The sequence below is a fragment of the Peromyscus californicus genome, unplaced genomic scaffold (assembly GCF_007827085.1).
Source record: "Peromyscus californicus insignis strain IS unplaced genomic scaffold, ASM782708v3 Scaffold_18__1_contigs__length_77618521, whole genome shotgun sequence".
Classification (NCBI taxonomy): Eukaryota; Metazoa; Chordata; class Mammalia; order Rodentia; family Cricetidae; genus Peromyscus; species Peromyscus californicus.
The window spans coordinates 74,259,593-74,285,819 of NW_026294480.1; the positions used below are offsets into that span (position 1 = coordinate 74,259,593).

General features: G+C 40.4%; 1 protein-coding gene across 17 annotated transcripts in view; it reads right to left on the reverse strand.

Moving 5' to 3' along the window:
- Fam172a (family with sequence similarity 172 member A) overlaps positions 1-26,227 on the reverse strand; it is a 483,175-nt gene that overhangs the window by 155,920 nt on the left and 301,028 nt on the right. For 16 of the 17 annotated variants that reach the window (XM_052743685.1, XM_052743677.1, XM_052743684.1 and 13 more), the window contains 2 exons: positions 19,667-19,783; positions 13,810-13,894 (listed from right to left, as the gene is read on the reverse strand). In XM_052743685.1, the coding sequence (XP_052599645.1) occupies positions 13,810-13,894; positions 19,667-19,783 (202 nt within the window). Of the gene's footprint in view, positions 1-2,107; positions 2,289-13,809; positions 13,895-19,666; positions 19,784-26,227 lie in introns of those variants that run through there. The other variant, XM_052743680.1, reaches the window with a different exon arrangement.

Consider the following 26,227-nt stretch of genomic DNA (forward strand, 5'->3'; position numbering starts at 1 on the left):
ATGTGTAGAGCAGGTGGAGCAGTTAGCTGAATGGGGCTAGCAACAAGGCGTCAAGGGACCTGTCAGACAGACTCCTGGCAGAGGTACAGTCTAGAGATTCTTGTTATGACAAACATGACTCGGCAGAGTTTGTCCTATTACAGGAGAGAAGCTTCAGGGATGCACTGAAATTGAGTATAGCCATGGTCTCCTATATTCAAATGACTGCTGATTCCACCTCCAAGCAGGAGACACACACACTAAAGGCAAGTTTCCAGTTTACTGCATGGTAAAAAACACAACAGAAATGGTAGGCAGTGATGAATGGAAGCTGAAATTCAGCATATGACATGGGCTCAGAGATGTAAATGAGAAGTGGGACAGAACTCCTTTTTTTTTTTTTTTTTTTTTTTTTTTTTGGGTTTTTCGAGACAGGGTTTCTCTGTGTAGCTTTGCGCCTTTTCCTGGAACTCACTTGGTAGCCCAGGCTGGCCTCGAACTCACAGAGATCCGCCTGGCTCTGCCTCCCGAGTGCTGGGATTAAAGGCGTGCGCCACCACCGCCCGGCTCAGAAAGGATGGCTCAGTGGCTTAGAGCCTTTGTTCATGCAGAGTACCCAGGTTCGATTCCCAGAACTCCTTTTTAAACCTGATAAATCTAAAGGTGCTGGGGAATTATTTTTGGGAATTTAAAATTAACTGACTTTAGTAATATTACCTGTACAAGTGAATGTCCTTGAAATCTTGTCAAGAAACTTTATGAGCGGAAGAAAGTGGAACAGAGGCGTTCATGCATTCTTTAAAAAATGAACTCTAATTTTGGTGACATTAAATATAATTAGGACCACAGAATTCAGGGGGTAGAAAGAATTTACCTAAATCTGTACATTAAAAACTTCTTTTACCATTGAACTTGATAAAGCTTTAATCAGAGCACATTCCTAATTCTAGCACTTGGAAAGCTGAGGCAGCAGGTTTAGGAGTTCAAAGCCAACCTGGACTATGCCATAAGACTCTATCAAACAAAACATATACTACTGCCACCACACAATACAAACAAACATAGCTGTACATGCACACATGAACACAAACCCACAAAAAATGAATAGAAAAACAAAAGCATTTTATCAGCTTATCAAACTGAAACCTCTTCCAGAGTCACCTAACTTTGAGTCTAAAAGAAGACAAGCCACAAAGTCAGCCTCTCCTGAGTCATGTCAAAATTAGACTGTCTACACTTCCACTGCCTGTCCTCAACAACCTGCTCTTCAGTCTTTGTATACAGAAAACATAAATAGTTGAAATCCATGTCTTCTAAAAGACTGAACTCTGGAAAACAATTCCATCAAACCAATTGGGACTAGAAAACTAGAAACAACATTTCTACCACCACTATTGATTCTCAGTACTATTAAATATTTAATCCTAGATCCACTTGGTGGAGAGTGCAAAGGGTATGCAGTGTAAGTGCGTGGCATTCACATGCTTCATCGTGGCATCAGTGGCAAGCCTGTTAACCCGCCAAGTTCCAGCTTGTGTAACATTTTCTGTAATAATTTAAATTCAAGACAGATAATGTTCTGTGTGGTGGTTTGAAAGAAAATGGACCCCACAGGGAGTGGCACTATTAAGAGGTATGGCCTTGTATGTCACGGTGGGGTTGGGCTTTGAGGTCTCTTTTGTGTAAGTTTCCCTCTGAGTGACAGTCAGTTGACTTCCTGTTGCCTACAAGTGTAGGACTCTCAGCTATTCCTCCAGCACCACATCTGCCTGCATGCCATGCTCCCCAATAAGATGATAATGGACTGAACCTCTGAAAGTGTAAGTGAACCACCCCAATTAGATGTTTATTTTCTAAGAGTTGCCGTGGTCATGGTGTCTCTGCACAGCAACAGAAACCCTAAGACATTCTATTATGACTGTCAGAAGTAGAGGAAATACACCCAAACCACCACACTTGAGTTTATTGTAAGGATGATTTTAAAGGAAGACAAAATACTAAAGACTAGACTAGCTCTCAGGGACTGCATGAACAGGAAAAAGAACCAAAGAGACGGCCTTGGTGTAGGACTTAAGAAGAGACTCAGGGTCTGGAGAAATCAAATAGAATACCGAAGAACAGTCAAATAAAGAGTTGAAAATTGTATTTCTGTAAGTGGTGATCAGGATGGAACCAGAATTAGGACAGAGGCTACATACACATAGTAACATCCAGCTAAGCCCAATCATCATCAGAGAGGCTTCCTCCAGCAGCTGATGGGAGTAGATGCAGAGACCCACAGCCAAACATTAGGTGGAGCTCAGAGAACACTGCAGAAGAAAGAGAGGAAGGATTGTAGGAGCCAGAGGGGTCAAGGACATCCAGGAGAACAAGGCCCACAAAATCAACTAAGCGGGACTCACCAAAACTGAAGCAGTAATCACAGAGCCTACATGGGTCTCTGCTAGTTCCTCTGTACATATGTTGTGGTTGTTTAGCTTTGGGTTTATGTGGGACCTCTAACAGTTGGAGAGGGGGTGTCTCTGACTTCTTTGCCTGTTCCTCCCCCCGCCCCCACTGAGCTGCTTCTTCCAGCTTTGACATGAGCGCTTATGCCTAGTCTTATTGCATCTTGTTATACCATGTCTGGTTGATATCCTTGGGAGGCCTGTTCCTTTCTGAAGGCAAATGAAGGAGCAGTGGATATGGAGGACAGGGCAGGTGGTGGGACTTGGAGGAGGGCTTAGAGGAGCAGAGGGAGAGGAGGCTGTGGTCAGTATGTATTGTATGAGAGAAGAATAAATAAAAAAAAATAATGAGCAGGGAAGAGCAGGGTAGACAGTAATAAGAGGCTTCTCGGTCAGCATCCAGAGGACACTCACCCCCCCTCACTTCCCTATTTTGGCATACTTTGGTCAGGACTGGTTTAATTCCCCCAAGAAACCCTGGCTCTCCACCTCCCCAGCACATGGTAGAATAAAGTTTTATCTCCATTGAGAAGGAAAGCATCTTGTGAGTTTCGCCAATTAAATAAGAACAAAGGTGGGAAAGGAGGTGGATCAGGTACCGTGGAGGAGGTAGAAGAAGACTGATTGGCAGTGAAAGGCAGGGTAAGAGCCAACCTGGAATGAAATGTGAGAAGTCTAAGCAGGTGGGAATGAGAAGATTCGACTGCTCTGTGATGGAAAATGACTGGCGACTTTAAGAACATCTGTACCAGGGAGCTCACCTTCTTCCTTGGCACCTCCCTATTGATACCTATGTATACCAAGGGGGCATGGGACCTTTGGAACGAAAGAAGACTCAAGAGAATGAAGTGTGAATCTCTGCTAATCTGGAATTTGCTGTGCTGTGTCTGTCTCCTCGCTGATCCAAAGTGGTCTTCTGTCCTGGGGCTTTCTAGGACAAGACTCTGCTCTCAATGGAGTGTGAGAAAGTGGATGTGCTTTGTACCTATGTGTGCTGTGATATGTGCATATATGGAAGAGATGTGTTTATATAAGTTATGCATTAGTTTATTATTGCTATAATCAATAAATTTCACCATACAGAAGCTTAAAATAAAATATACTTATTCCTCTCTCATGTCAAAAAAAAAAAAGCAAGGCTCTTCTATTGGTTTGGAAGTAGGTACATGTTCAGAAGATATACTAATTTCTTAATGTGGCAGAGTACTATTTAGTAAGAGCACTATTCCACAAATTATTTCTATAGTCTTTTATAAATTAAGAAATTCTGTGTGTTGTATGTGTGTGCATGTGCTCCTGTGTATGTGTGCATATATGTGTGCTTTTGCCTACTTATGCATGTGCAGGCCAGAGGTCAATGTTGGTTGTCTTTCTCAACTGCTTGCACTTCATTATTTTTGAGCAGGATTTCTCCTTGAGTCTACAACAGAGCTAGGCTGGCTAGCAAGCAAGCCAGGAATCTGCCTGTCCCCATGCCCCCATTGCTGGGATTAGAGATGCACTTCCATGGCCAACTTCTGTGTGGACACTGGGGATCTGAGCACTGCACTCTTGCTTCTCTCACAACCATTTTACCAACTGAGCTACTTCTCAAGTCTAAGAAACTGAAATCATACAGAACAACTTGATTCAGTTAAGATTATGCCATATGGCTATCCAAACTTCTATAAACTAGCTGGTATATGTTTGCTCCACTCACCAGCACAACATTTTGAATAGTTGGGGTGAGATATGTACAGTTGAAGGAGATATTAGCAGATACTTTGGACAGAAATACTAGTGCAAATCTCAAAGACTCTTTCAACATCAATGTTCACACATACCAAACTTAAGTCACTGATCAAATTATCTCTCAAAGTTTATAAATAGAAGTAATTTCCTTTTGGAAAGAATGATATTTTAAGAAATGTGATGAAATAAAAACTAAAAATTATATTCCTGTTTTCAACATGTTGATAACCAACTTTGAATATCTTAGGATTTTATAAGTAGAAAATATTTGTACTATGTATAGTGACTAATGTTCACTTGGGATTTTCATTTTAGTATCAAGGATTATTGATTTTAGATGTCCTGAATCACCCCTAGAAAGTGATGCTGTTTCTCTGAAGAAGCCCATTTTGGGAGTATTTTCTCCAGTGGGCAGAATGATCACTGAGACTTGCTATTTGTCTCTTTCCAGGCAGTGAAGCAGGATGAGAAACGTATACTTGGAAAGAAACAGATTCGGGACTGTGGGAAACCCAGCCCACAGTCCAAGAGAAATGAAATTCATGGGGACCGAGGAAAACCGTACAGACTGGTAGAGAAGACAGGTATGTAGGCTGGGGTCATGGAGTGTTTATGGGATGGCAGGATTAAGAATTTCTAGATGGGAGACTGAAAGCCAAGGCCAATTCAACCTTTCTGACAATCATAACTAATTTTAAAGAACATATAAAAATTCATGTTATTCAGCTATTTATCCAAAAGCATTCTAAAGATAATTGGTTTTGACAATTTTAATCTGTAAAAAGGAGATTTTAGTAAAAGGAAAGTTGCCACCTTTCCTAAATGCCAACTCCTTTGCAGCCCTTTTCATAAATTGTTTTAGAAAGTTGTGAAACAACAGCAACAAATGTAGTGGCTGTGTGAAAACTACGTTTAAAGAGTGAGAGTTCTGGGGTGAGACCACTTCCATCCACTGTGATCAAAATCGAGGGTACCAAGCCTGACTACATAGATGACGAAAATATTTAGGTAGGTTTCTTAAGCTTATTCTCTTCAATGATTTTCTCAGAGTTTCAGATTCTAGTTATTTCTAATGAATGATTCATTGGAAACAGAATTCTTAGGGGTCAATTCGGAACACTCATGCCTTCCATTCACTGTAATTATAATGCAGCAGAGAAGAACGGACAGGAAAACCAACTGATGAGTAAGAGCCACAAGGCCAGTTCCACAGCAGCAGCAACAACTGTCTGAAAAGTGCGATTAGCTGACAGGAATGTCACCTAACAGATAAGAGTATATTCTTTGAATGGAAGGAGGAACGCTGAAACGCTTCAGCCATGTGCACAGTCAAAACTGATAACAATATCACACATGCAAGTATGCTTTGAATTTTAAGATGTTTATAAGACACAGTATAGATTTTCAATTATCTAACTGGAAATGTGTCTAAAAACATAATAGACAACTTAACTTGACTACACATTTTGGGTGATACCACTTTTCAGAGGCAATTACTGTTGATTTTTCATGCTATCTTTAGAAAGGAAGTGATTATTTAATAATAAAAGAGATGAACTCTCGAGTGTCATTTCCTCAAGACGTATTTCCAGCAATATAGTGAAGGGAATATTTAGCAAATATTCAGTACAAACAATTAGTATGGTCTACTGGAGTGAAGAAAAATTAGGGTTATAGTAGCAGGCTGTCATCAATTCAAATTTACTTGTATCTGGTAACATTCCACTTTGTGTTCATGGATCTTGGCAGTTAGGTACATTTTTTTATCAATGGTACCACTTCTACCTATGAGTTAAGAAAGGCTCATCTCAATACAGTTCAGTTTTCTACTTCAATTCTTAGGCCACAAGATACCCATCTGCTACTTTTTTCTTTTCCTCCTTTTTACATTATATGATTAGCTTTCTATCAGATATTCTGAATGGACTGAAATCCTAGAGAAAAGCCTGTCTAAACCATTGTAGGAGTGAGAAACAGGATGGTTGAAGGTCTTGGAGGACATATGCCAACATGCATTGGGTACCTAGTGAATACTAAGATCTCCCTGATGAGTATGTAGACGATGGTGTTGTAACTAGAGGAGGCTTTCTCCAGGTGCCTGGCACTCCATGTACAATCATGCTGGGCTTGGATCCTTCAGGTTAGGTAGCAGGATCTGCTCACCTCTGGATGCTTTGTGACCAGAGCATAGGCTGCTTCAGGAACAGTGGCCAAACTGTAATAATTTTTTGGTAACCATGACCTTTGACCGCCATGAATTTCAGAATATTGGTAAAGCAGGTCTGAGGAAAAAAGTTCTTATTTTCTAGGACTCAGAAGAAAAGGCACCTGAGAGAAACGATTTGTCATTTCAGAGCTTATGTCTAGGAAAGGATCTCTGAGTAAGTAAGCACCCCTGCGGCAGTGGGAGGGGAGGTAAGTCTACGAGGAATGCCCTAGGAATGAGTCACCTTCTTGGCTAGGCCTTTCTGGCCGCCCATCAAACACTCATATTCTCTCTTTTCACAGGCCCTTCTTCCCGTTTCATATTTTCTCCTATCACTAAAGAAAGCTATATACTTTCTCTCTATCTTGTTCATTTTTCATCCTCCTTCTTAGAATGGGGGTTCTGTGTGGGGCCTTTATCTGTTCTACTCAGCACGTATCTCCAGTAGCAGAGGCAGTGTGTCTGGTGTGTGAGTTCAAGGCCATCCTGGTCTACAGAGCTGGCTGAATGGATACACCAGGGCCGTATGAGTGCGCTGAAAAGGGGAGGGATGCAAGCACAGCAGCCTTTAGCCAACTGCAGTCCAGGCAGAACTAAGTGTGCCAGGATACCCTGCCAGCACTGCACTGGCAAAGGCCTGCTGTGCCAGACTCCTAAGTCAGAAGACAGCAATGCTTGCCAACACAGTCTCTGTTCAAACGTTTACAGCTTCCTGCCCTCTCACCCTGAAAATGGTAAGAAAATTCTGCCTCATACACAGTAAAATTTACTATTCACTATTTTATTGGTTTGAAACACACACTATATAAGATAGTATCTCATTAAAACTTTACCTCTACTTCATGTCTCTTCCAGCTTTTATTGTCTTTAGATTTCTATGTCCTTGGAACATTTTATCCAACTATTCCTTTTTCTCTTCTTTCTTTCTTTCCTTTTTTTTTTTTAAGACAGGGTTTCTCTGTGTGGTTTGGCGCCTGACGCCCGGCATCAACTATTCCTTTTTCATACTTTCTATCTTTCTAAGGGTCTAGTTTCCAAGTAATATTCTGTGAACCTATCAACATAGGGAAACATGAATAAATACACTTTTTATAAATAGAATCGTGGCAGGGAAATGAAGGGAGAATAGTTTTTTTTAAATTAAAATATTTTAATAAAGTTCTTATACCCACATTCTTTGAATATATTAAAATGTAACATTAGTTTCATGAACACAAACTTTTTTTTTTTGAGAATAGTTTTTTAAATGGCTTTTCACTCCTATAGGATGAAATAATCAACAATAGCTTTAAAACAAATGAAAACCTTCAAAATTAAAAAATGCTTAATAAGAATACACAGTATTGCATTATATTCTAATAATATCTTCTTCCTGAGGAATTAAAATTACTTTTCTAGAGTCTACAGAACTTGTTCACATAACATTTGCCCAAAATAACCATTTTATAACAAATAATCAACCATGTGGACTATAAAGCCTACTAGTCAATCATCTTATTCTCTGAGAAACAGTGCACCTAACTGACTGATTTTAATAGTGTGAAACACTAAATTAAAAGTAGAAACTCAGTCATTTGACACAGAGTTAAGAATGAGGTAGTTTATTGCTACCTCTTCCCTCCATATGTCAAACCCAGGCCTCACTGAGGAGTGTGGATCCTTTCTGAGGGCATTTCCCTTCTGTCCTCACATTCCCTTTATCACTACTACAACTTACATCATCACACCCAAACACCTGCTTTTACGTCAGCCTTGTTGAGGCAGGGCCTTCTAGCTTCTTGTTCTTTTCTTAAAAAATTATCATTTAAAAGTGTGTGTGTGTGTGTGTGTGTGTGTGTGTGTGTGTGTGTGTGTGTGTGTGTCTGTCTGTCTGTCTCCATGTGTCTGTGTGTCTATCTGTGACTCTCTGTGTGCCTGTCTCAATGTCTCTGTGGTGATATATTGTGGACCCCAACATATTGTATACCCTAATAAACTTATCTGGGGATCAGAGGGCAAAGACAGCCACTAGATGGCATACACCTTTAATCCTAGCATTCTGGAGGAAGAGATCCATCTGGATCTCTGTGAGTTCAAGGCCATACTAGGAACAGAGCCAGGGGTGGTGGCACATGCCTTTAATCCCAGCACTTGAGATCTCATGCCTTTGCTACCAAGTATTTGGGAAGCACACACACCTTTAATCCCAGGACTGGGAAGGAAGTAAGATGGCAGGGCACAGAAAGGCATAGAAGGTGTGAGTAAACAGGAAGTCTCGCTCTGGAGGCTGAGGAGTTGGTAAGGTGAGGTTGGCTGTGGCTTGTTCTGTTTCTCTGATCTTTCAGCATTCACCCCAATATCTGGCTCCGGTTTTTTTTTTTTAATTAATAAGACCTTTTAAAATTCGTATTGTCTCTGTCTCTCTCTCCTGTCTGCCTGCCTCTGTCTGTGTCTCTGTGTGTGCACATGCGTGCGTGCGTGCGTGTGCACCACAGTGTAGATGCCCAAGGAGAACAGATGCATTGCATCTCCCTGGACCTGGAGTCACAGGTGGTTGTGAACTACCCGATACAGGTGCTGGGAACTGAACTAAGGTCCTCTGCTAGAGCAGCACATGTTCTTTATTCTTCCTGTATTCATGAAGTTTGCTAAGATACACTGACAAAAGTGTATATTACTTAAATGTTTTCTCATATCTCCTCCTGTCGCCAAGCCATCTCACTGTCCCTTTATCTTCCTTGTATGCATTCCCTGAGTACCTTTTGTTAACGAGTTAATACTGAGAGAAGTCACTGACTTGGATGAAGAGCGTTTTTCTTTTGTTAGGAGGTAGAACGAGAAAGTTAGGGATGCCGGCCCCAACACCTCTTATTGACGCCACATGATGCTGCAGGCAGCTTCAGAGAAGAATGATCTGAGAGCAGAAGGGCCAAGAGGTTTTTCTTCTTGTTTCAACTCAAGGGAAAAGACAGTCAAGGGGACTATTAACTGCTGTTTCCAGCTCCAGGACAGTACCCAGAACCAGCTATTTAATATCTGAAGACCACATGGATGTGTACTGCTGAGTGTATATAAAATCTCCTTTTGTTTTTGAGCAAGACTGTTGCTAAGCTGCCCAGGCTATCTAAGCTATCCTAGAGTTAGGGATTCCAGCCTAGCCTTGAACTCGTGTTAGTCCTGTTGCCACACTTGGCAGGAAATCTCCTGAGTTTGTTGGACTCAACCCCATAAGAAGATTCCACAGAGTACCAAGTTCTGCTCTAAGGAAAAAAAAAACATGGTCAGAAAATGGCTGAATAATTTAGATGACAGTGCAAATTTAAGTGAGAAAAATAAAACATGTTTTTGACGGTCAGCAAAGTCTAACAGGGGTAGCGGTGAGGAGAGAAGCAGAGGCAGAAGCATGATCTTCAATGAGCTCTTAAATGTCTTTCTATAAGAATAGCCCTGCAGGCCCAGAAGGTGAGCCTCATAAGGCTTCCCTCGAAATAAGCACATTACGGTGTTTTTGCATAGGGTATGGTGACCACAGTTGATATTGAAATCTGCAATATTAACTACCTCTTTCTATGGAGTGAATCACACCCTACACAGTACTCACTTATCATCTCAGGTTCTTTGGTCAGAAATCTGAACATGGCTTAGCTGAATGACCTTGCATGGGGTCTCTCACAACAATCAACCCAGGGCTGGAGTTGACTCATTGCTCAACTTGGGAAGACTCCTCTTTCAAGGTCATTCATGTGGCTGCTGGCAGACCTCAAGTCCTCACTGGCCTTTTCCAGAGACACCAGCTCCTTCCCGTGCCAGTATCTCCACAAAGGAGCTTGTAGCACAGCAGCTGCTTTTCATCAGAGTGAGCAGGAGTAGACGCGGGAGCCTGAGGTCTGCCAGCACTCCATGGCCTCACCATGTTCCCTACCGGCCCTCAGCAGCAGGCTTGACAGAACAGTGGAATGACCTTTTGAAAATTCAGTTATGATGCCTGCTAGGTGAAGCACCTGGGGGAGCTGAAACAGTGTCTTCAAAGCCAGTGTTAATATACAGAGCCATTCACTTTTGATCTCGGAATGAAGGAACAGAAGTGGGATGAAACTCTAACGGTTACCCCTAATGATCTACTAATAAAACAGCTGCTTCCCACTGCTGACTCCAGGCCCTTCTGCTCTAAGGTACTGGTTCCATAAGAAGGAGTATTTCACTGGTACCACAATAAGGATGCCACAGAAATGAAACCACCATCTTTCCACTTCAGTCTCTTGATGCTCCTGAAACAACAGGAAATGAATGCTGCTACTCTCTTCTCCAGATGACAGATCCTCATTGCCAGGTGAAACTGAGCTGCTCTGACACGTGGGTAAGGAAAAATTTATCTGTGTGGTGTTTGAAGGGGAATGGCCCCCACAGGCTCATATATATACTTGGTTCCCAGTTAGTGGAACTGTTTGGGAAGGATTAGGAGGTGTGTCACTAGGAGTGGGCTTTGAAGTTTCAAAAGACTGGTACCATTCTTCTCTCTCTCTCTCTCTCTCTCTCTCTCTCTCTCTCTCTCTCTCTCTCTCTCTCTGCCTTCTTGAGTATCAAGATGTAAGATCTTAGCTGTTCCTGCTACCATGCCTCTGCTCCACTATCATGGACTCTAACCCTCTGAAAGTGCAAGCCCCAAATAAACACTTTCTTTTAGAAGTGGCCTTGATCATGAAGTTTTATCACAGGAATAGAAAGGTAAGACAATCAGCAATGCTGAAATTCTCCAGACTGCCTGTTAGTACCTCCTGTAATTATATTAAATAGGAGATTATAAAACTCTAATTCAGGCAGGACTGCGTATGGTCCAGACCTTCCAGGAACAAATGGGTGGGTCATTTCACTAGATGAAGAATCTTAACCAGCTGAAAGCCGAGGGGGTACTGAATTCATAGTAGAAGGTAGCTACAAACACCAGCTATAATTACATGAACAGTTTCAAAAATTAAGAAACTAATAATATTTCTTATTTTTATATTTATGGATATATAACACATATATACATTCGTCTGTATGTGGATCCCAGGCTAGAATTCACTACTCCTACTTGAGGACTAACCAAGTCTGGTCTTGAATTTGTGGTAATCCTCCTACTAAGTCAAGTGTTAGAATTATAGATGTGAGTCATCATGCTTGACTAGACTATGTATTAAAGAGGTACATATGAGTATAAAGCTATAAATTTGACTAGGCTGAACTATATTTTTCAAAATTCTTTTTCCTATGGTTATTATTAAGAAGGTACACAGGGAGTGTGTGTGTGTGTGTGTGTGTGTGTGTGTGTGTGTGTGTGTGTGTGTGTGTGTGTGTTTGTAGGTGGGACTGAGACAGGGATTTGTAAACTGCAGAGTAGCAGCCATTCCCTGCATACAGATATGGACACTTCTCTTTCTCTTTTGGGTCATCTTGTGATGTAAAGCAGTAGCTAGGACTGCTTTTGCTCTTTCTTCCCTTGGATTTTCCTTCAGCATCTCTGACAACTAGAGCAAGTGTGTGTTCACTGAAGTCCATGGTAAAGCACATAGACTTGTACAGGGCATGTGTACCACAGACAACAGAGGCAATGTGAAGGGAAATAGGTCCATCATTGTGGACTCCAGCTCTTGCTTCTGAGTTCTAGTACATCTTTGTTCTTTTCTACTTTACACCTAACTTCTGTAACTGTCTGTTCTCGGTACTAAAGTCCCAGAATCAAACTCAAATTATTGTCCTTGTAAAGCCTGTTTAACTAGCTCTAGTCAAATACTAGTAAAGGAGAAAAAAAATCCTGTTATCTATATGGATAAAGTAACTGGTCTTCATTCTCTCTGCTTTTTAGAGTTCTGAATTCAAGTGCTCACTACAACTTATTTGTAACCCCAAATCAACACTATGACACTTCTGTAGTCATTTACATACATACACAGAGTATAAAAATTTGAATCATCATTCACATGTTTCAACAAGACCCAACTCTGCCTTCTTGTTTCAGTTTTAATATTGTAAAGAAGTGGGCTCTTCATGGACTACTTACTTAGTGTCAGATTTTTCACATTTTTGTGTTTTGACTTCACTATTTGAAATGATCCCCCAAATACAGCGCTGTGGTACTGTCTAAATTAATATTCCTTAGTTCAAGAAAACTGTGACACACCTTATGGAGAAATGTGTGTGTAAGCCTTGCACAGGCGTGCATTACAGTGCTGTTGGGCATGAACCTGAATGTAATGAGTCAACAATACATGTGATATGATGTGTGTTTGAGTAGAAATACATACAAAAGAAGGGACTGGTGCTGACTGGTTGATGAAAAGATGACAAGGGGTTCACAGGAAACTACCTCTGCTTTTCCCTGGGAGTGCTGAGTCAACATTTGCTAATTCTGTGCTATCTCGGCATAAAGCACCATGAGCGACAAAAATAGGATGTATAATAAACATGTACCGGTGTACCACAGCAGCGGTACCTCACAGTATTTTTATTTCTCTTACCGATTAAACCTTAACTGACAAACCAAAAAAAATTTAGCTGTAATTAACAGTGACGCTCAGTTAAAGTTTATGTGTTAATGATAATGATATTTAGCTATAAACGGCACTTTGTCACCTAGAATTTGAACTAGTCACCAAATGGTTACCTTCACACAATAAACACATTTACTTGGTGATTAGCTGTCATCTGTGACTAAGACATGGAATAGTCTGTGTCCAATCCCTGCTCATTTTCCAGCATTTCCAGCCACAGCAAGTCAACTGTTGTCACTAGTTCTAACTCTGTGTTATCACAGAAATTACTGGGAGCTGCAAAAGCAAAAATCAGAAAGCAACGCCAAATGTGATACCACGTTCTTTACCTAGGCACTCAGACACAAACTCTAGGCAAGAAATGGATGCCATCCTAACACATTCCAGAGTCCAGCTGCTTCTGGATGCACCACTGTTTTCCTTCCTTGCTATCAATAGGCAGAACACACTTAACTTTACTATCTCTGAACATCTTCAAATCCATTTTGGCTCTGTTCCTTTAGAGCTGTTTCTTTTGTTTAGGATACTACCTTGAACACCTCCCTACATACAAATCCTACCTTACACACAAAGTCCACCTAAAAATCTTTGCATGAAAGTAAATTTTTCTCTAGACTGTATGATTGCTTGAAATATTATGGGATTGGTGCTCGGAGACAAACATATTTCTGAGGTTCTATATGGCTACTGAGTTCTTGTCTTTTAGGCACAGAATCATCTCCCTATGCTCCAGTATAAACTATCTACATTATTCTTGAAGTGCACCCAGTCATCTTACTGAGTCTGTTGATAAGCATTTTAAGCTACTTAAACAAGACACATGTGATATGAATAATTTGAGATAGAACAATCTATTTAATTCACAAAACAGAAGTTATATCTCTGAAGTATGCTTTTGTACTTCAGAGCATGCTCCCCACTTTCATCAAACACATACCTGCAGAGACTCGGGGACAGTCAGGCAGCATGGACTCCACAGATGTGTCCAATGGTTCTGAGCTGGAGACCCAGTTGCAACAGTTCTGTAATATAACAGATACAATGTTGATTACATAGGATTGAAAGGAAAACCACATTTTTAAGTTAAAGAGATAAATTTGTCCTATAAAACAAATCACTAGAAGGGTATTTATTTTCCATTGATTTTTAATTATTTTCTTACATAAACAGTCACTAATTATTAATGACTGTGGAAAAATTTACCTTTTCTAATTCAGCTAATAATCTGTGTTGATGCAAAGATACATAACCTGTAAAGTATAATCTGATATATTTTTAAGAAAAGTTAGATGTGAAGGATAAAAGCCTCAAATTTGGCCCATACTCCCTTTTAATTTTTACTCTGACCCACATCAATGAAGGGTATATCAAAATTACACACAAATACAGTCTGGAGAACTGTAGCCATGTTTGAGGACACAAAACTAATATTAATGCTCACTCTCTCAGATAATCATGATGTGCAACTCAGATAAATGAAATAACATTCTATTTCTTCTATAAACTTAAATATATAGATCCAAATTCTGGTTTAAAAGAGGTGGTTATATGGATTTAAAAATACTCAAAACACAGATATACACACAAAGAATCTCCACAGACAGATGCTATTTTAAAAGAAGCCCTCCCATCAGTCATGCTGGAGAAATGGGTGACTGCTCTCCTGGTAAGCAGTGTGCATTGTGTGTTTTAGATGCTTGCTGCCTTGGCTGTGCACCATGGAACCCGTTCTCACTGAGGACGGGTCCTTGACTGGTAGATCAAGTGTCTTATTGTATTTCCTTAATTCATTCTGTCTGGAAGAAGATGTCAGCTGTGTTGCAGTGAGGAGAAAAATTCAAAGGCCCCAGTCCCCACCAATAAAGGCCGAGGAATGGCTTTTGAATAGATTTGTCAAGGCAACCCTACTGTTCTGGGACCAGAGCGAGCAGGGATAACATAAAGGAAGGGTTTGCTGTATGAGATTACAGACGGAAGCTCACAAAGCATGGCAGATTTTTGTAAGAAACAGTGGATCAATGAAACTATTGAACTGGGTAGGAAAAAAACCCATGAAAACAAACACATCTAGTAATGTTCTTAAATGCTTTCACTCCTTTTATATTTAAAACAGATAAAATATTAGTATTTTTCATGTATGACAAAAGCTTGTTGGTTTGAAATGGATATATATTCTATCATGTGCATTTCTAATCTTAATTAGCAGCTGAATGTAAAATTACACAATGTAAGAGAAGTAGAAATTATAAAAGAAACAGGGTTTTTAGAAGATATTTCATACATTTGAAATAAGCAAAATTAATATTACCATTGATAGACTACCACATCAGAGAATTCTAGATAATGCAGAAGATTAGCACACAATTAGCCAGCTTTTATATACAGTGTGACACTCGCTTGTAAGAAATAAGTATTCTCTAAAGCAGTGTCAAGATATGTAAATGGATGATTTGTTTTATCATTCATCACAGCCCCTAATAAATTCAAAAATCATGACTTCTATAGGTACTAAAAATAGGCTCCCAATGATACAGGGAGATAGCTTCAATGAAGAATGACTTTCTCTTTCTCTCCCCTTTTCTTAAACAATTCAGTCTTTTCAATGACAGCAATTAGCACTACCAACAGACAGGCAGCGATTAGGTATATATTTTAATTATTATTCATCCTACTAGTGCCTCCAAATCTGATGAAAGTTGGCTATTACCCAGGTGATATGCCAGTCTTAATACTGATCACCTACATCTCATACATGCAGAACTGTGCCTTACACAATTTTCTAGTATTAATAAAAGTGACTGCACATTATAATCTGTAGATAATTAGGCATTTTTAAACTCACTTTGACTTTTAAAAGCTGAACCAAATGAACTTTATGTCCATTTAAAAAGAAAGCAGATCATCTTTGGCTCAAATATTGAAACAAAAATACAGGCTACCATTTTATGATTCTGAAATTTTAGTTCCATCTCAGCACATGCTGAAAGCTTTCATCTTTCCTGAAAAATCATGGACAAGTGAAGTGGCCTGTGCTTAAAAGTGAAGATGCCAGATGTCTTGTGTAACAAGCACCTATACAGGATTGGAAACCAAGCTGGAAGGGTGTGCGTGCGTGCGTGCGTGCGTGCGTGCGTGCGTGCGTGTGATTCTTCATGTGGCATTTTAGTTTCACTAGGGAAAGTATAGAGGAAGCAGGTTAAAAATGTTTGCTATATAAAAAAGTGAAATAAAATGACAGAAGCTTTGAAATATGTAAACAAAGATGTACAGAGATTATAATGGAACTTACCTGCTTGAACCCCATCGTCTCACATGTACCTCCCTGAGATGTGTTTCTATGGTTTAAAAACCAAAATTCTTTCCAAATTGTTCTACTGTTTACCTCTCCCTCTCCTTAATTCCCCAATTGGCCTCTCTTCCAGTTCTTCACAGAGGATGAGGTATCCTGGTGGCCACAAACTAGGAAAATTATCTGCATTTCAGACACAGTAATGTTATTGGCCTCCAAGATCTTATTCTCTGATGCATAGAGTAGTCAAGAAGGGGAGTTAGAGCAGAGGGACCTCAGTGCTGCACAGAGACCCATGCAGCAGGGGAGTCAGAGCAGAGGCACCTCAGTGCTGCACAGAGACCCATGCAGCAGGGGAGTCGGAGCAGAGGGACCTCAGGGCTGCACAGAGACCCATGCAGCAGGGGAGTCGGAGCAGAGGCACCTCAGTGCTGCACAGAGACCCATGCAGCCGGGGAGTCGGAGCAGAGGGACCTCAGGGCTGCACAGAGACCCATGCAGCAGGGGAGTCAGAGCAGAGGGACCTCAGTGCTGCACAGAGACCCATGCAGCAGAGGAGTTAGAGCAGAGGGACCTCAGTGCTGCATAGAGACCCATGCAGCAGGGGAGTCAGAGCAGAGGGACCTCAGTGCTGCACAGAGACCCATGCAGCAGGGGAGTCAGAGCAGAGGCACCTCAGTGCTGCACAGAGACCCATGCAGCACCCTAAGTAAAGCCAGGAGTCCTTGACCAGAGGCAAGATAGTGGAATGGATCACTTAACTAGCATTTCTGTGTCCACAGGAAAAATGAAGGCAATATAATGAATGTTTACTAAAGCTAAGTGTTTTAATGTAAAAGGTTTCTTATGCCGAGATTATGACCTTGCAGATTTTTGTGGTTATAAATTTTCCTTTGTAAAATCTATACCTTGGGGACCAGTCATAGAAACGGGAAGTGTCTAATGTCTACAATACTGAGTGACATGCTTTGACTTGTGCCAAGGGTGGATGACATTTGAGTAGACATGGAATTAAGTTTTGTTTTTATCTTGTTTAGTTTTTAATTTCGTTTCTTGTGTGTGTGTGCGTGCATGTGCGTGTGCCCACGAGTTCTCGCTTTCCACTGTGGAGTGTGCAGATTGAAGTCAGTTTGTTAGGTTTGTGCAGTAGGCGCTTTTATCCACTGATCCATCTTGTCATGATATGGAATTTGAAGTTAAAATAAATTAATGTGTGTATGTGTATGCCATGTGTGTGCAGGTTTCCACGGATGCCAGAAGGCGGCACCAGATATACTGGATGAAGCTCGAACTTTAGCTGGTTGTGAGCTGCTTTTAATGGCTGAGTCATCTCTCCATCCCAATACAGAGGTGCAGGAGAAGAGGGCACATATAGGAAGACTTGAGTGTGTGTGTGTGACTATGATCAAAATATATTGTGTGAAATTCTCAAATAATTAATAAGATGTTACTAAAAAGATTGTAAAATTTGGTATGTTATATGTAAAAAGAAAAAAGATGAGCGCTAACTCTGTGCAAGATATTGGAGAAGCTCGCTTTACTGGTTCAGTCAGGTTTTCACTCGTGTTTATTACACTTGCAAGCATTGTAAATAATTATGGCCTTAAAGGCTGATGTTTAATGTGGAGTTCTTGTGCCTTAAACATGATTGTGTATCATTGACCAGGTTATGTTTCTAGGGCCTAGTGGTGTGGTTTGAAATAAAACAGCCTCCCAAAGGGAGTGGCATTATTCAGAGGTGTGGCCCTGTTGGTGTGTCACTGTGGGGGTGGACTTTGAGGTCTCCTATGCTCAAGCTACTCCTAGTACCTCAGACTACTTACTGTTAATATAAGGCTCTCAGCTCCTTCTCCAGCAAACTGCCTGTACGACATGCTCCCTGCCATGATGATAATGACTAAACCTCTGAAACTGTAAGGCTTCATCTCAGTTAAATGTTTTCCTTTATAAGAGTTGCCGCGGTCACGGTGTCTCCTCACAGCAACAGAAACCCTAACTAAGACAGGCTTACACTCAGAGTTGAAGGGTATCAGGAAGGATGCATGATCATCATGTAGAACTGTTATTTCTGGCTTGGCTACAGACTTTCAGGTAAGGGGCATGTCGCACACTCATCATCAACAGTATGAGGACCTCACTAGAGAAGTCCCGTTAAGGGTCCCTCCAGGCACTTTTGACCCTTCCTCACGGCTTAGCATCCACACTTGGTCTTTCATCTGAGAAAGGTTTTGTTCAAGGGATTGCTAAAGTAGTCTTCTTTGATCCTTCTTTAAGAGAAAATGGTATTTTAAAATTAAATAATGTACAAGTATAATTTTTAGACTGTTTGCTAAATTGATAGGTTTGAAATATTTAAGAGCTTCATAGTAAAACTGCTTAATATAAATAACTTTATCACATTCATTTGTGGCTTATGAAATAACTGAAGCCATGACTTTACCAGTCTCTACTATAGTAGAATTGACTAAGCAATTGCTAGCACTGTTTTACTTCCAAATTTAAGGCAGCGTTTGGAAAGATGATGAAGTTAATCAACAGCAAAAAACACAGGGACACTCTCTTCCATAGCTAGAAGTGTTTGTTAGGAGGAAGGATATTTTCCAAATATTTTAATCTTTTTGTGTGTGGGTTTATGTAAGAACGTGTGTGTGTGTGTGTGTGTGTGTGTGTGTGTGTGTGTGTGTGTGTATGTGTGTGAGCATTTGTCACTTAGATTGACTTTCATAAAGAACTTCTAATGGGAAAAGGATGCACAGGAGTAAGTACTATAGCTGGGAGATTACTGACGTATATGATCACTACTGATATAGTACCAGGAGGCTAATGTCAAATTCTTATAATATCAGCAAGGTAAATATAAACAGAATGGAATTTTCAGCTGGACGTCTGTAATAGGATCAATGGACTGAATAACACTGAAGATTTTGCAAAAGACATGGGCCATGTTGGGTAGATCCTTGTTAGTTTTCAGACTCAGCAGGGACATGCAATAAGCAGCTTCCCTAGATGGAGGCGGGGCCATGGCCAGCTCAAGCATCTCCAACAATCTCCATTCAGCTTTTTACTGCTTCTACCCCAACTGGCAGTATTAAGCCAATCAATTTCATTGTGGCACATCCTGATCACATTTCCAGAAGGAAAGGACAAGACTGAATTACATGAAACTTCTTTCTGGTAATTAAGTAGCTGCAATACTAAACAGCCAGAAAAATTAAACAGTAGGGAATATGAATCATAACATCAAGCCCCTTTTCAGCTAAAATTCTAATGCATACTGTATACATACATAATAGTCTACTCAGTAGTGGGCAGGATGGATGCTTTCAAAAAGTTTTGTTCTTCTAAAACATTTCTTTTATTATTTTAACTGTATCTAGACTTTTTATTCTATCTCAATATTCTGTCTCTAGAGAATGTAGGGTGGGAGGCAATATAAGTTGGTGGGGACTCCAGACACAAAGGCTCATGTCCATTCATCTCAGCACTGAACAAAACTATGCCTCACCTCTCTCATCCATTCTCGGATGGTTTTGCCAGCTTCTTGATGCCACACATTGTGAACAGAGTCTGTCAATGCCACAGCAGTCACCTTACTTTTTACATCTGCTTCTCGTTGAATCATCTGTTTTAAAAAAGAAAAATAAAACATAGACTCTAATTATTCTTCCTGATACAGGCTGCTTAGTCATAGACAATACTATATTAAAAATAAAAAGAGACATGCATCTTTGGCTCGAAGTTACTCTTTTCTATTTGAATACATATCCTATTCTTGTCCATGGATATGAAAAGGCCAACATTTTCTTTCAAAAAGCTAATACCACTTAAGTCTTGGAAGGACATAGCTCTATTATTTTCCATGTGGCTTGACAATTCAAGGATTAAAGGGATCACAGGGGATCCCTGAGGGTTTCTTTTATCAATTCCTTCCATCACTTCCCACTTCAGGGCTTCAGGGAAGTCAGCACCTGGGGCTCACTGGCAGCTCCTCAGGACTGGCTTCTCCTCATTTTCAAGCAGTGGCACTGGTGAAGAAAGGTGCCTTGTTTTAGTTCTCCAGTTTAACTGGCCTACTCGTTACCATGGCCCTGCAATTCCTTGGTGATTTTGATACTTCCCCAAAACTATTCTCTTTCAGTATATTGATAATATTTTGCTTTCTGATATGTTTTGTTATGTTGGCAAACTATTACATTTTTAACTTCTCCCTACACAATGTTATATTTATGAAATTTACTATCTTCTGGAAAGAAGGAATTTGCCTGGCTTGAGACACTGACTACTTTATCAGTGGCCAGCCAAATAAGAAAACGGAAAATAAAAATTGTATATCAAATGAAGCAAAAGCTATTTCAATCTGTGAATACTGGACTGCCTGATGTGGCATATCAAAACGTAAGAAAACGTAACAAAAACTAAAGCCCGTGTTCTGTTGCAATGCTGCACTTTCCACTGGTGTCCCCACACTGATGAAAAAGGGCAGTTACTGCTTCTCCATCATTTGCTGCTAATTCGCATGAATTGTCCATCAAAAACATAATAGTGCACTTTAACAAAACAGAGAACTGTGAACGGTAAAGAAAGCTCACGCAGAGAACACTGTAAGCTACAAGTCCAGACAGAAGACTCTCTCCCATATTCTGAAGTAATCATCTCAAAATCAATCCTCTCTCAGATTACACTCTGCATTTCATACCTATTAATGAAAATTACATAAAAAGCATCTTTACCTCAGCAGCATTTTTGCACCTAAAATTTTTGTATTTTGGTGTGCCTATATTCTATAACAACAAGATACTAAAATTAATATTCATATGCAATACCATAGTCTCACAGAAAAACACCCCCTGAATTAGCAGCGTCTTAAAGGCTTAAATCATATAACAATCCAGTTAAATACTTCATTATTAGTTACTAACAAGTATGCTACCTTCTTTAATTTTTCACTGGATCACTATTGGCACTAGAATATAAAACAGTGCATCAACATCAGATAATTTAAAAAAATCACACAATAATGAATACATCTGGCTAAGGATGAAATTTTATGTCCTTACTTTCTTTTCCTAAACATGAAAACACAAAGAGAGAAAGAGAGCTAAAGCAATTGATAAGGTCACATTTAAGAATACCCTTTTCTGGTATGCTCAAAATTTTTGGCCTGGGTTTTATTGTGGTTGTTGCCACCATATGCAGATTTACTTAAGGTATTATCTGAAGACCCTAAATCTTGACAGCCACTTGTAAAATGAAATAGTACTAAGCAATGAACAGGATAAGGACTCAGTGCAAATGCTCAATGTCTGTGGGTTGAAACTCTACAAACTGGAATGATGCAGTCGTTAGGTGAGTGACCCGAGACCATCCATCAGGCACTTCACACACCTGACATGCTCATGTGCAACCCTTCATTTCATCATATTATAGCCCAAATGACAGAGTCATACAGTTCTGTAAAACTCTGCTTTGCAGTTTATAAATCAATCTGATATTCACATTTAGAAATGTAGAATGGTCAAATTCCTGAAGATCTTAAAGAGAAATTCACATATGAACCCTATGTCAAAGAATCTCAAATATTTGATTCTTTCGACGGTATAGAATCAGTCTATTTCCTTCTGTCTCAACATGGCTGCATCCCGATTCAGCAGTGATGGGACTCCATGTGGCTGCACTTGTGTCCAAAGGCAGCACTTCTGTTGGCACTGCTGGCCTGGCTTCAGCCTCCCTCCCCCCTTCAGTGCTCAACGTTGTGTGAGCAGGGAAAATACTGAAGTAGAGTGGAGACTACTCTCTAGGAGACTACATCAGAGATGTTTAAGAACTCACAGATCTTAGAAAGAATATAGTAAAACGAAGGATGGGTGGAGCACAGCTGGACAGGAAAACAAATTATAGATCATCATTTATAATATAGTAATATGTTGGGAAGTCCAGAAATCTGAAAAGGAAACAGACATATCACTGAAGTTCTACATGTCCACCTAAGATGGAAATACTGGTATTTAATTAAAATCCATATATGTGTACACTGTAATTTTATGTTCATATGAGTACTTTTCTGGGGAGTGATCATTAGCTTTCATGAGATTCTCAATGGGTCTGTTAGTCTCTAAAAATTGTAAGGCTTTGCAATCAGAGTCTCCACATATTCTTGAAAGAACTATGGGGTACTTACTAAGTGATCCCCTAGGACAATCACACTTAAGATCCATTTAACATCTATAACCACTTTTTCAGAAAGAAACAATGCTATCCATCATTTCAGGTTGTATCAACTTCACTCAACAGAAGAGATAAAGATTATGATAATCCATATAGTTAACATCCTAATGGTCCATGGCTTGGTTCTTATGCACTGCCATGTCCTCACATAGCCCCAGAGAGGAACCCGACAGGGTGGGAGGGAGCACAGAAACGACAGATACGCACACAGCGGAAAGTTGAGCCATGAAGGCAGGCTTAGTTAATCTTGGCAGGAGTAGTCTCTGCAGCAGAGCAGTCTCCAGCCATAAATATCTGAGGAGAGAAAGCCACAGTGGACATTTTCTGCACACACTATCAACATTTTCACTCAGACTAGAGGAAGGCTTTGCTGCCCCCCTGTGCTTCATGCAGAGGGCAGGCTTTGCTGGTCTCTAATGGGTCTGAGGAACATGACAACACCACACATCCATTCAGGAGTTCACACATTCAGGGCTTCCTCTATTCCCTACAATGAATGGTAAACTTACAATCGATATTTTTATGTGTATAATATTTATATCTGAAAACTATCCAATAAATTTTAAAGCAAATAATATATTAATTAGTAAGGATTGTTAATTTATTGTATTCATAAATACTACTTAAGATTATGTTAAACATGCCGTTTCCCCTAAAATGATAAAGAAACAGCCTGAGACCTGTTAAGAAAAGGGTCACAGCCACAACCCACAACTCCAGAGAAGCTAGCTAACAAGAAAAATCCAAAGAGGGACCCATGGAGTGCCCTGGAAAGGGTAAATAGATGAGATCTCCATGAGTAAACTGGGGGTGAGAGGTGGGCAATGGACGGTAGGGGATGGAGGATGAGAACATAAGGGAATGGGATGGTCGAGCTGGAACAGGGATAGAGGGGGAGAGCAATGAAAGAGATACCATGATAGAGACATCACGGGGATAGAGAGAAACCTGGTGCTAGGGAAGTTGCCAGGAATCCCCAAGGATGACCCCAGCTTGGACTGGAAATAGTGAACAGGGTGCCTGAACTGAACTGGCTTGCCCCAGTGATCAGATCGGTGAGTACCCTAACTGTCATCACAGAGCTTTTCTCCAATGACTGATGGGAGCAGATACAGAGATCCACAACCAAACACCAGGCAGAGCTCAAGGAGTCCAGTCAAAGAGAGGGATTCTATGAGGAAGTGCATCAGGATCATGATGGGGAAACCTGCAGAGACGACCAAACCAAACTAGGGGAAACTCATGAAAGTTGGATCAATGGCTGTGGAGCCTGCATGGGACTGGACTAGGCCCTCTGCATGGCGAGACAATTGTGTAGCTTGATTTGCTTGGGGGGCCCCTGGCAGTAGAATCAGAATCCATCCCTGGTGCATGAGCAGGCTTTTTGGAGCCCACTACCTCTGATGGGACACCCCTTGCAGCCTTGAGGCAGGGGGAGGGGCTTGGACTTGCCTCTACTGGATGTTCCTCCCCATGGGAGGCCTTGCCTTCTTGTGGGGGGTGGAAGGGGTGGGTTGAGGGGGGAGGCTCAGGAGCAGGAGGAGGGAAGATGGGGATCTTTGATTGGTGTGTAAAATGAATGAAAAAATTTTCTTAATAAAAAGAAAAAAAGAAGAAAATGGTCATAGAACTCATAGGTATTAAGACAAGACAACTGTGGCCTGACTGAAGATGTGCACTGTTGCATGCATACATACACACACATATACAAATACATATATGTTTGTATGCATAGATATCACAATGGATACTTTTTAGCAAATTATGATGTTATTGTCATAAATAAATAATTGATTAACTCTTCAACAGCATTTGGGGTTTAAAAAAATAATTTAAAAAAGTGACTCCAAATAAGTAAGGAATTCTGAAAAACCAACAAACATGACAAGAACCAGTTCCAATAAAAAAAAACCCTCAAAATAAAGAGTGTTTAAAATTTATTTACAGTTCTGAACTAAATAATGTATAGATTAAAAGGAAATTATTTTTATAAATTAAATTGATGTTAGTGTATAAGATATTTTATCCTATCACGTGATTTTCCTCTTCTTAATTCTACCCAGTAATCTCCTTATATTTCTTTCAATTTAGGTTCAATGTAAATTAATCTGCTTTCACATTCACTATTTTGTGTAGATGTAATTCTAAATGGTCTTATTAAATAAGAAACACAGAGCCAAATGCAGAGTTAAGAGCCCAAAGATCAGAGAGCAGTAGTCAAGAGCTAAGACCACTTTCTTACCCCTCGCTGCCACTGCCATCCTTCTCCTGAGCAAGAGACTTACTTCCTGTGTGTCTGTGTTTTTATTGCCTTTCTGTTCTCCTTCTCATTGGCTCTAAACCCAAACGACATGACTTTCTTGTCAGTGCCTGTCTATACAGACCTCCAGGTCCTTATGGTTGGTACTTGGATTAAAGGTGTGTGTCACCATGCTGTCTGTGTCCTTGAACACACAGATTCTGCCTGCCATGTGATTGGATTAAGGGCGTGTGCTACCACTGCCAGACTTCTGCTTAATGGCTATGACCTCTGATCCCCAGGCAACTTTATTTCTTAACATAAAAATAAAATACCACCATAATTTTGTATGTTCCTAGTCTAACAAAAATTTAATCCACTCAATAGCAAGTACTTTGAACGGGTCAAAAGCATATGCCATCTGTATTTGGGCTCATATTAGTCACATTTTTGATGAGGCTGAAATGAAATGGGGAACCCATTTATCTTGCTTTTTCCTCTAAGGTAAGTTTTGAAGTCTTAAGCAACCATGGTCAGACTGCTGGGCCTAGAAGATCATGAGGCAGGATGAGGAACAGAGGGCCCTGGTCAGCAGCGGTTACCCTTGTTCTCTCCACACAAGGCCTGGCCTCTCTGCAGGGCTGCTGTCTTCTTCCAGCAGGCATGTAGGCCTTTCCTGACACCAGCTGACTTCACCATGTTTCCCCAAAAGCTCTTACTTATGTATCTGACACTCCTTTAATAAATTCTCGGCCAAATCTAGATGCTTCATACCATTCTAAAGGTTCAGTCTCCCTTCAGTACGGTTAAATTTAGACTTTCCTCCAGATTTCATTCTTCTGGAACTTTACAATGAGTTGGGTTTTTTTTTGTTTTGTTTTTGTTTTTTTTGTCTTTGTTTTTTTTTCCCCAGAAAAGAGCCCAAAACACTGTGCCATGGCCATTGCATTCACGGGATCACTGAAGCTGTGGTTATTCAGAAGTCTGGACCCAGCAACACTTCACAGATGGGGAGAGGCCTTCCCTGAGAGATTAGGGAACAGTTCAGAGTTGCTGGGGAAGGGGATGCCATTTTCTTTAGTGGTGTAGCCACTGATAAGCTGCCCATGCTCCAGTAAATAATCTCCTTCGAATGCTGGTGCATGTGACTTTAATGAAACTTAATGTGTCACACATGTAGAAGCCATCAAAGTAGGAGGGGACTTGGGAGGAACAATTTCAGCAGAAGAGGAAGAAAAATTAGAGAAGGAACTGGAAATGAAACCTACTTAAATTCATTATATACATGTATGAAACTGTCAAAGAAGCAAAGAAATGGAAAAAATTAATGTAATTTAAATTAAATTAAGGCAAAGACATGCTTTGATTTTATTTGAAGCAGGAAGAAGTTGACGTCTTAAGGATGTCCTGCTGCGAAGTCTTTAGCATATCTTTCATTCTGGGTCTCAGATTTTGGGAATTAAATAACCCCCAAAGGGTACTCCTACCCTAAAGGAGGGGGTTCTGAACTGGAATGGCTTCACTCTAACATAAAAGAAGTCATGATTTTACTTCTTGCATTTCTGGCCTTCAGGCTATTTACTTGTCCTCATGTTTTAAAGC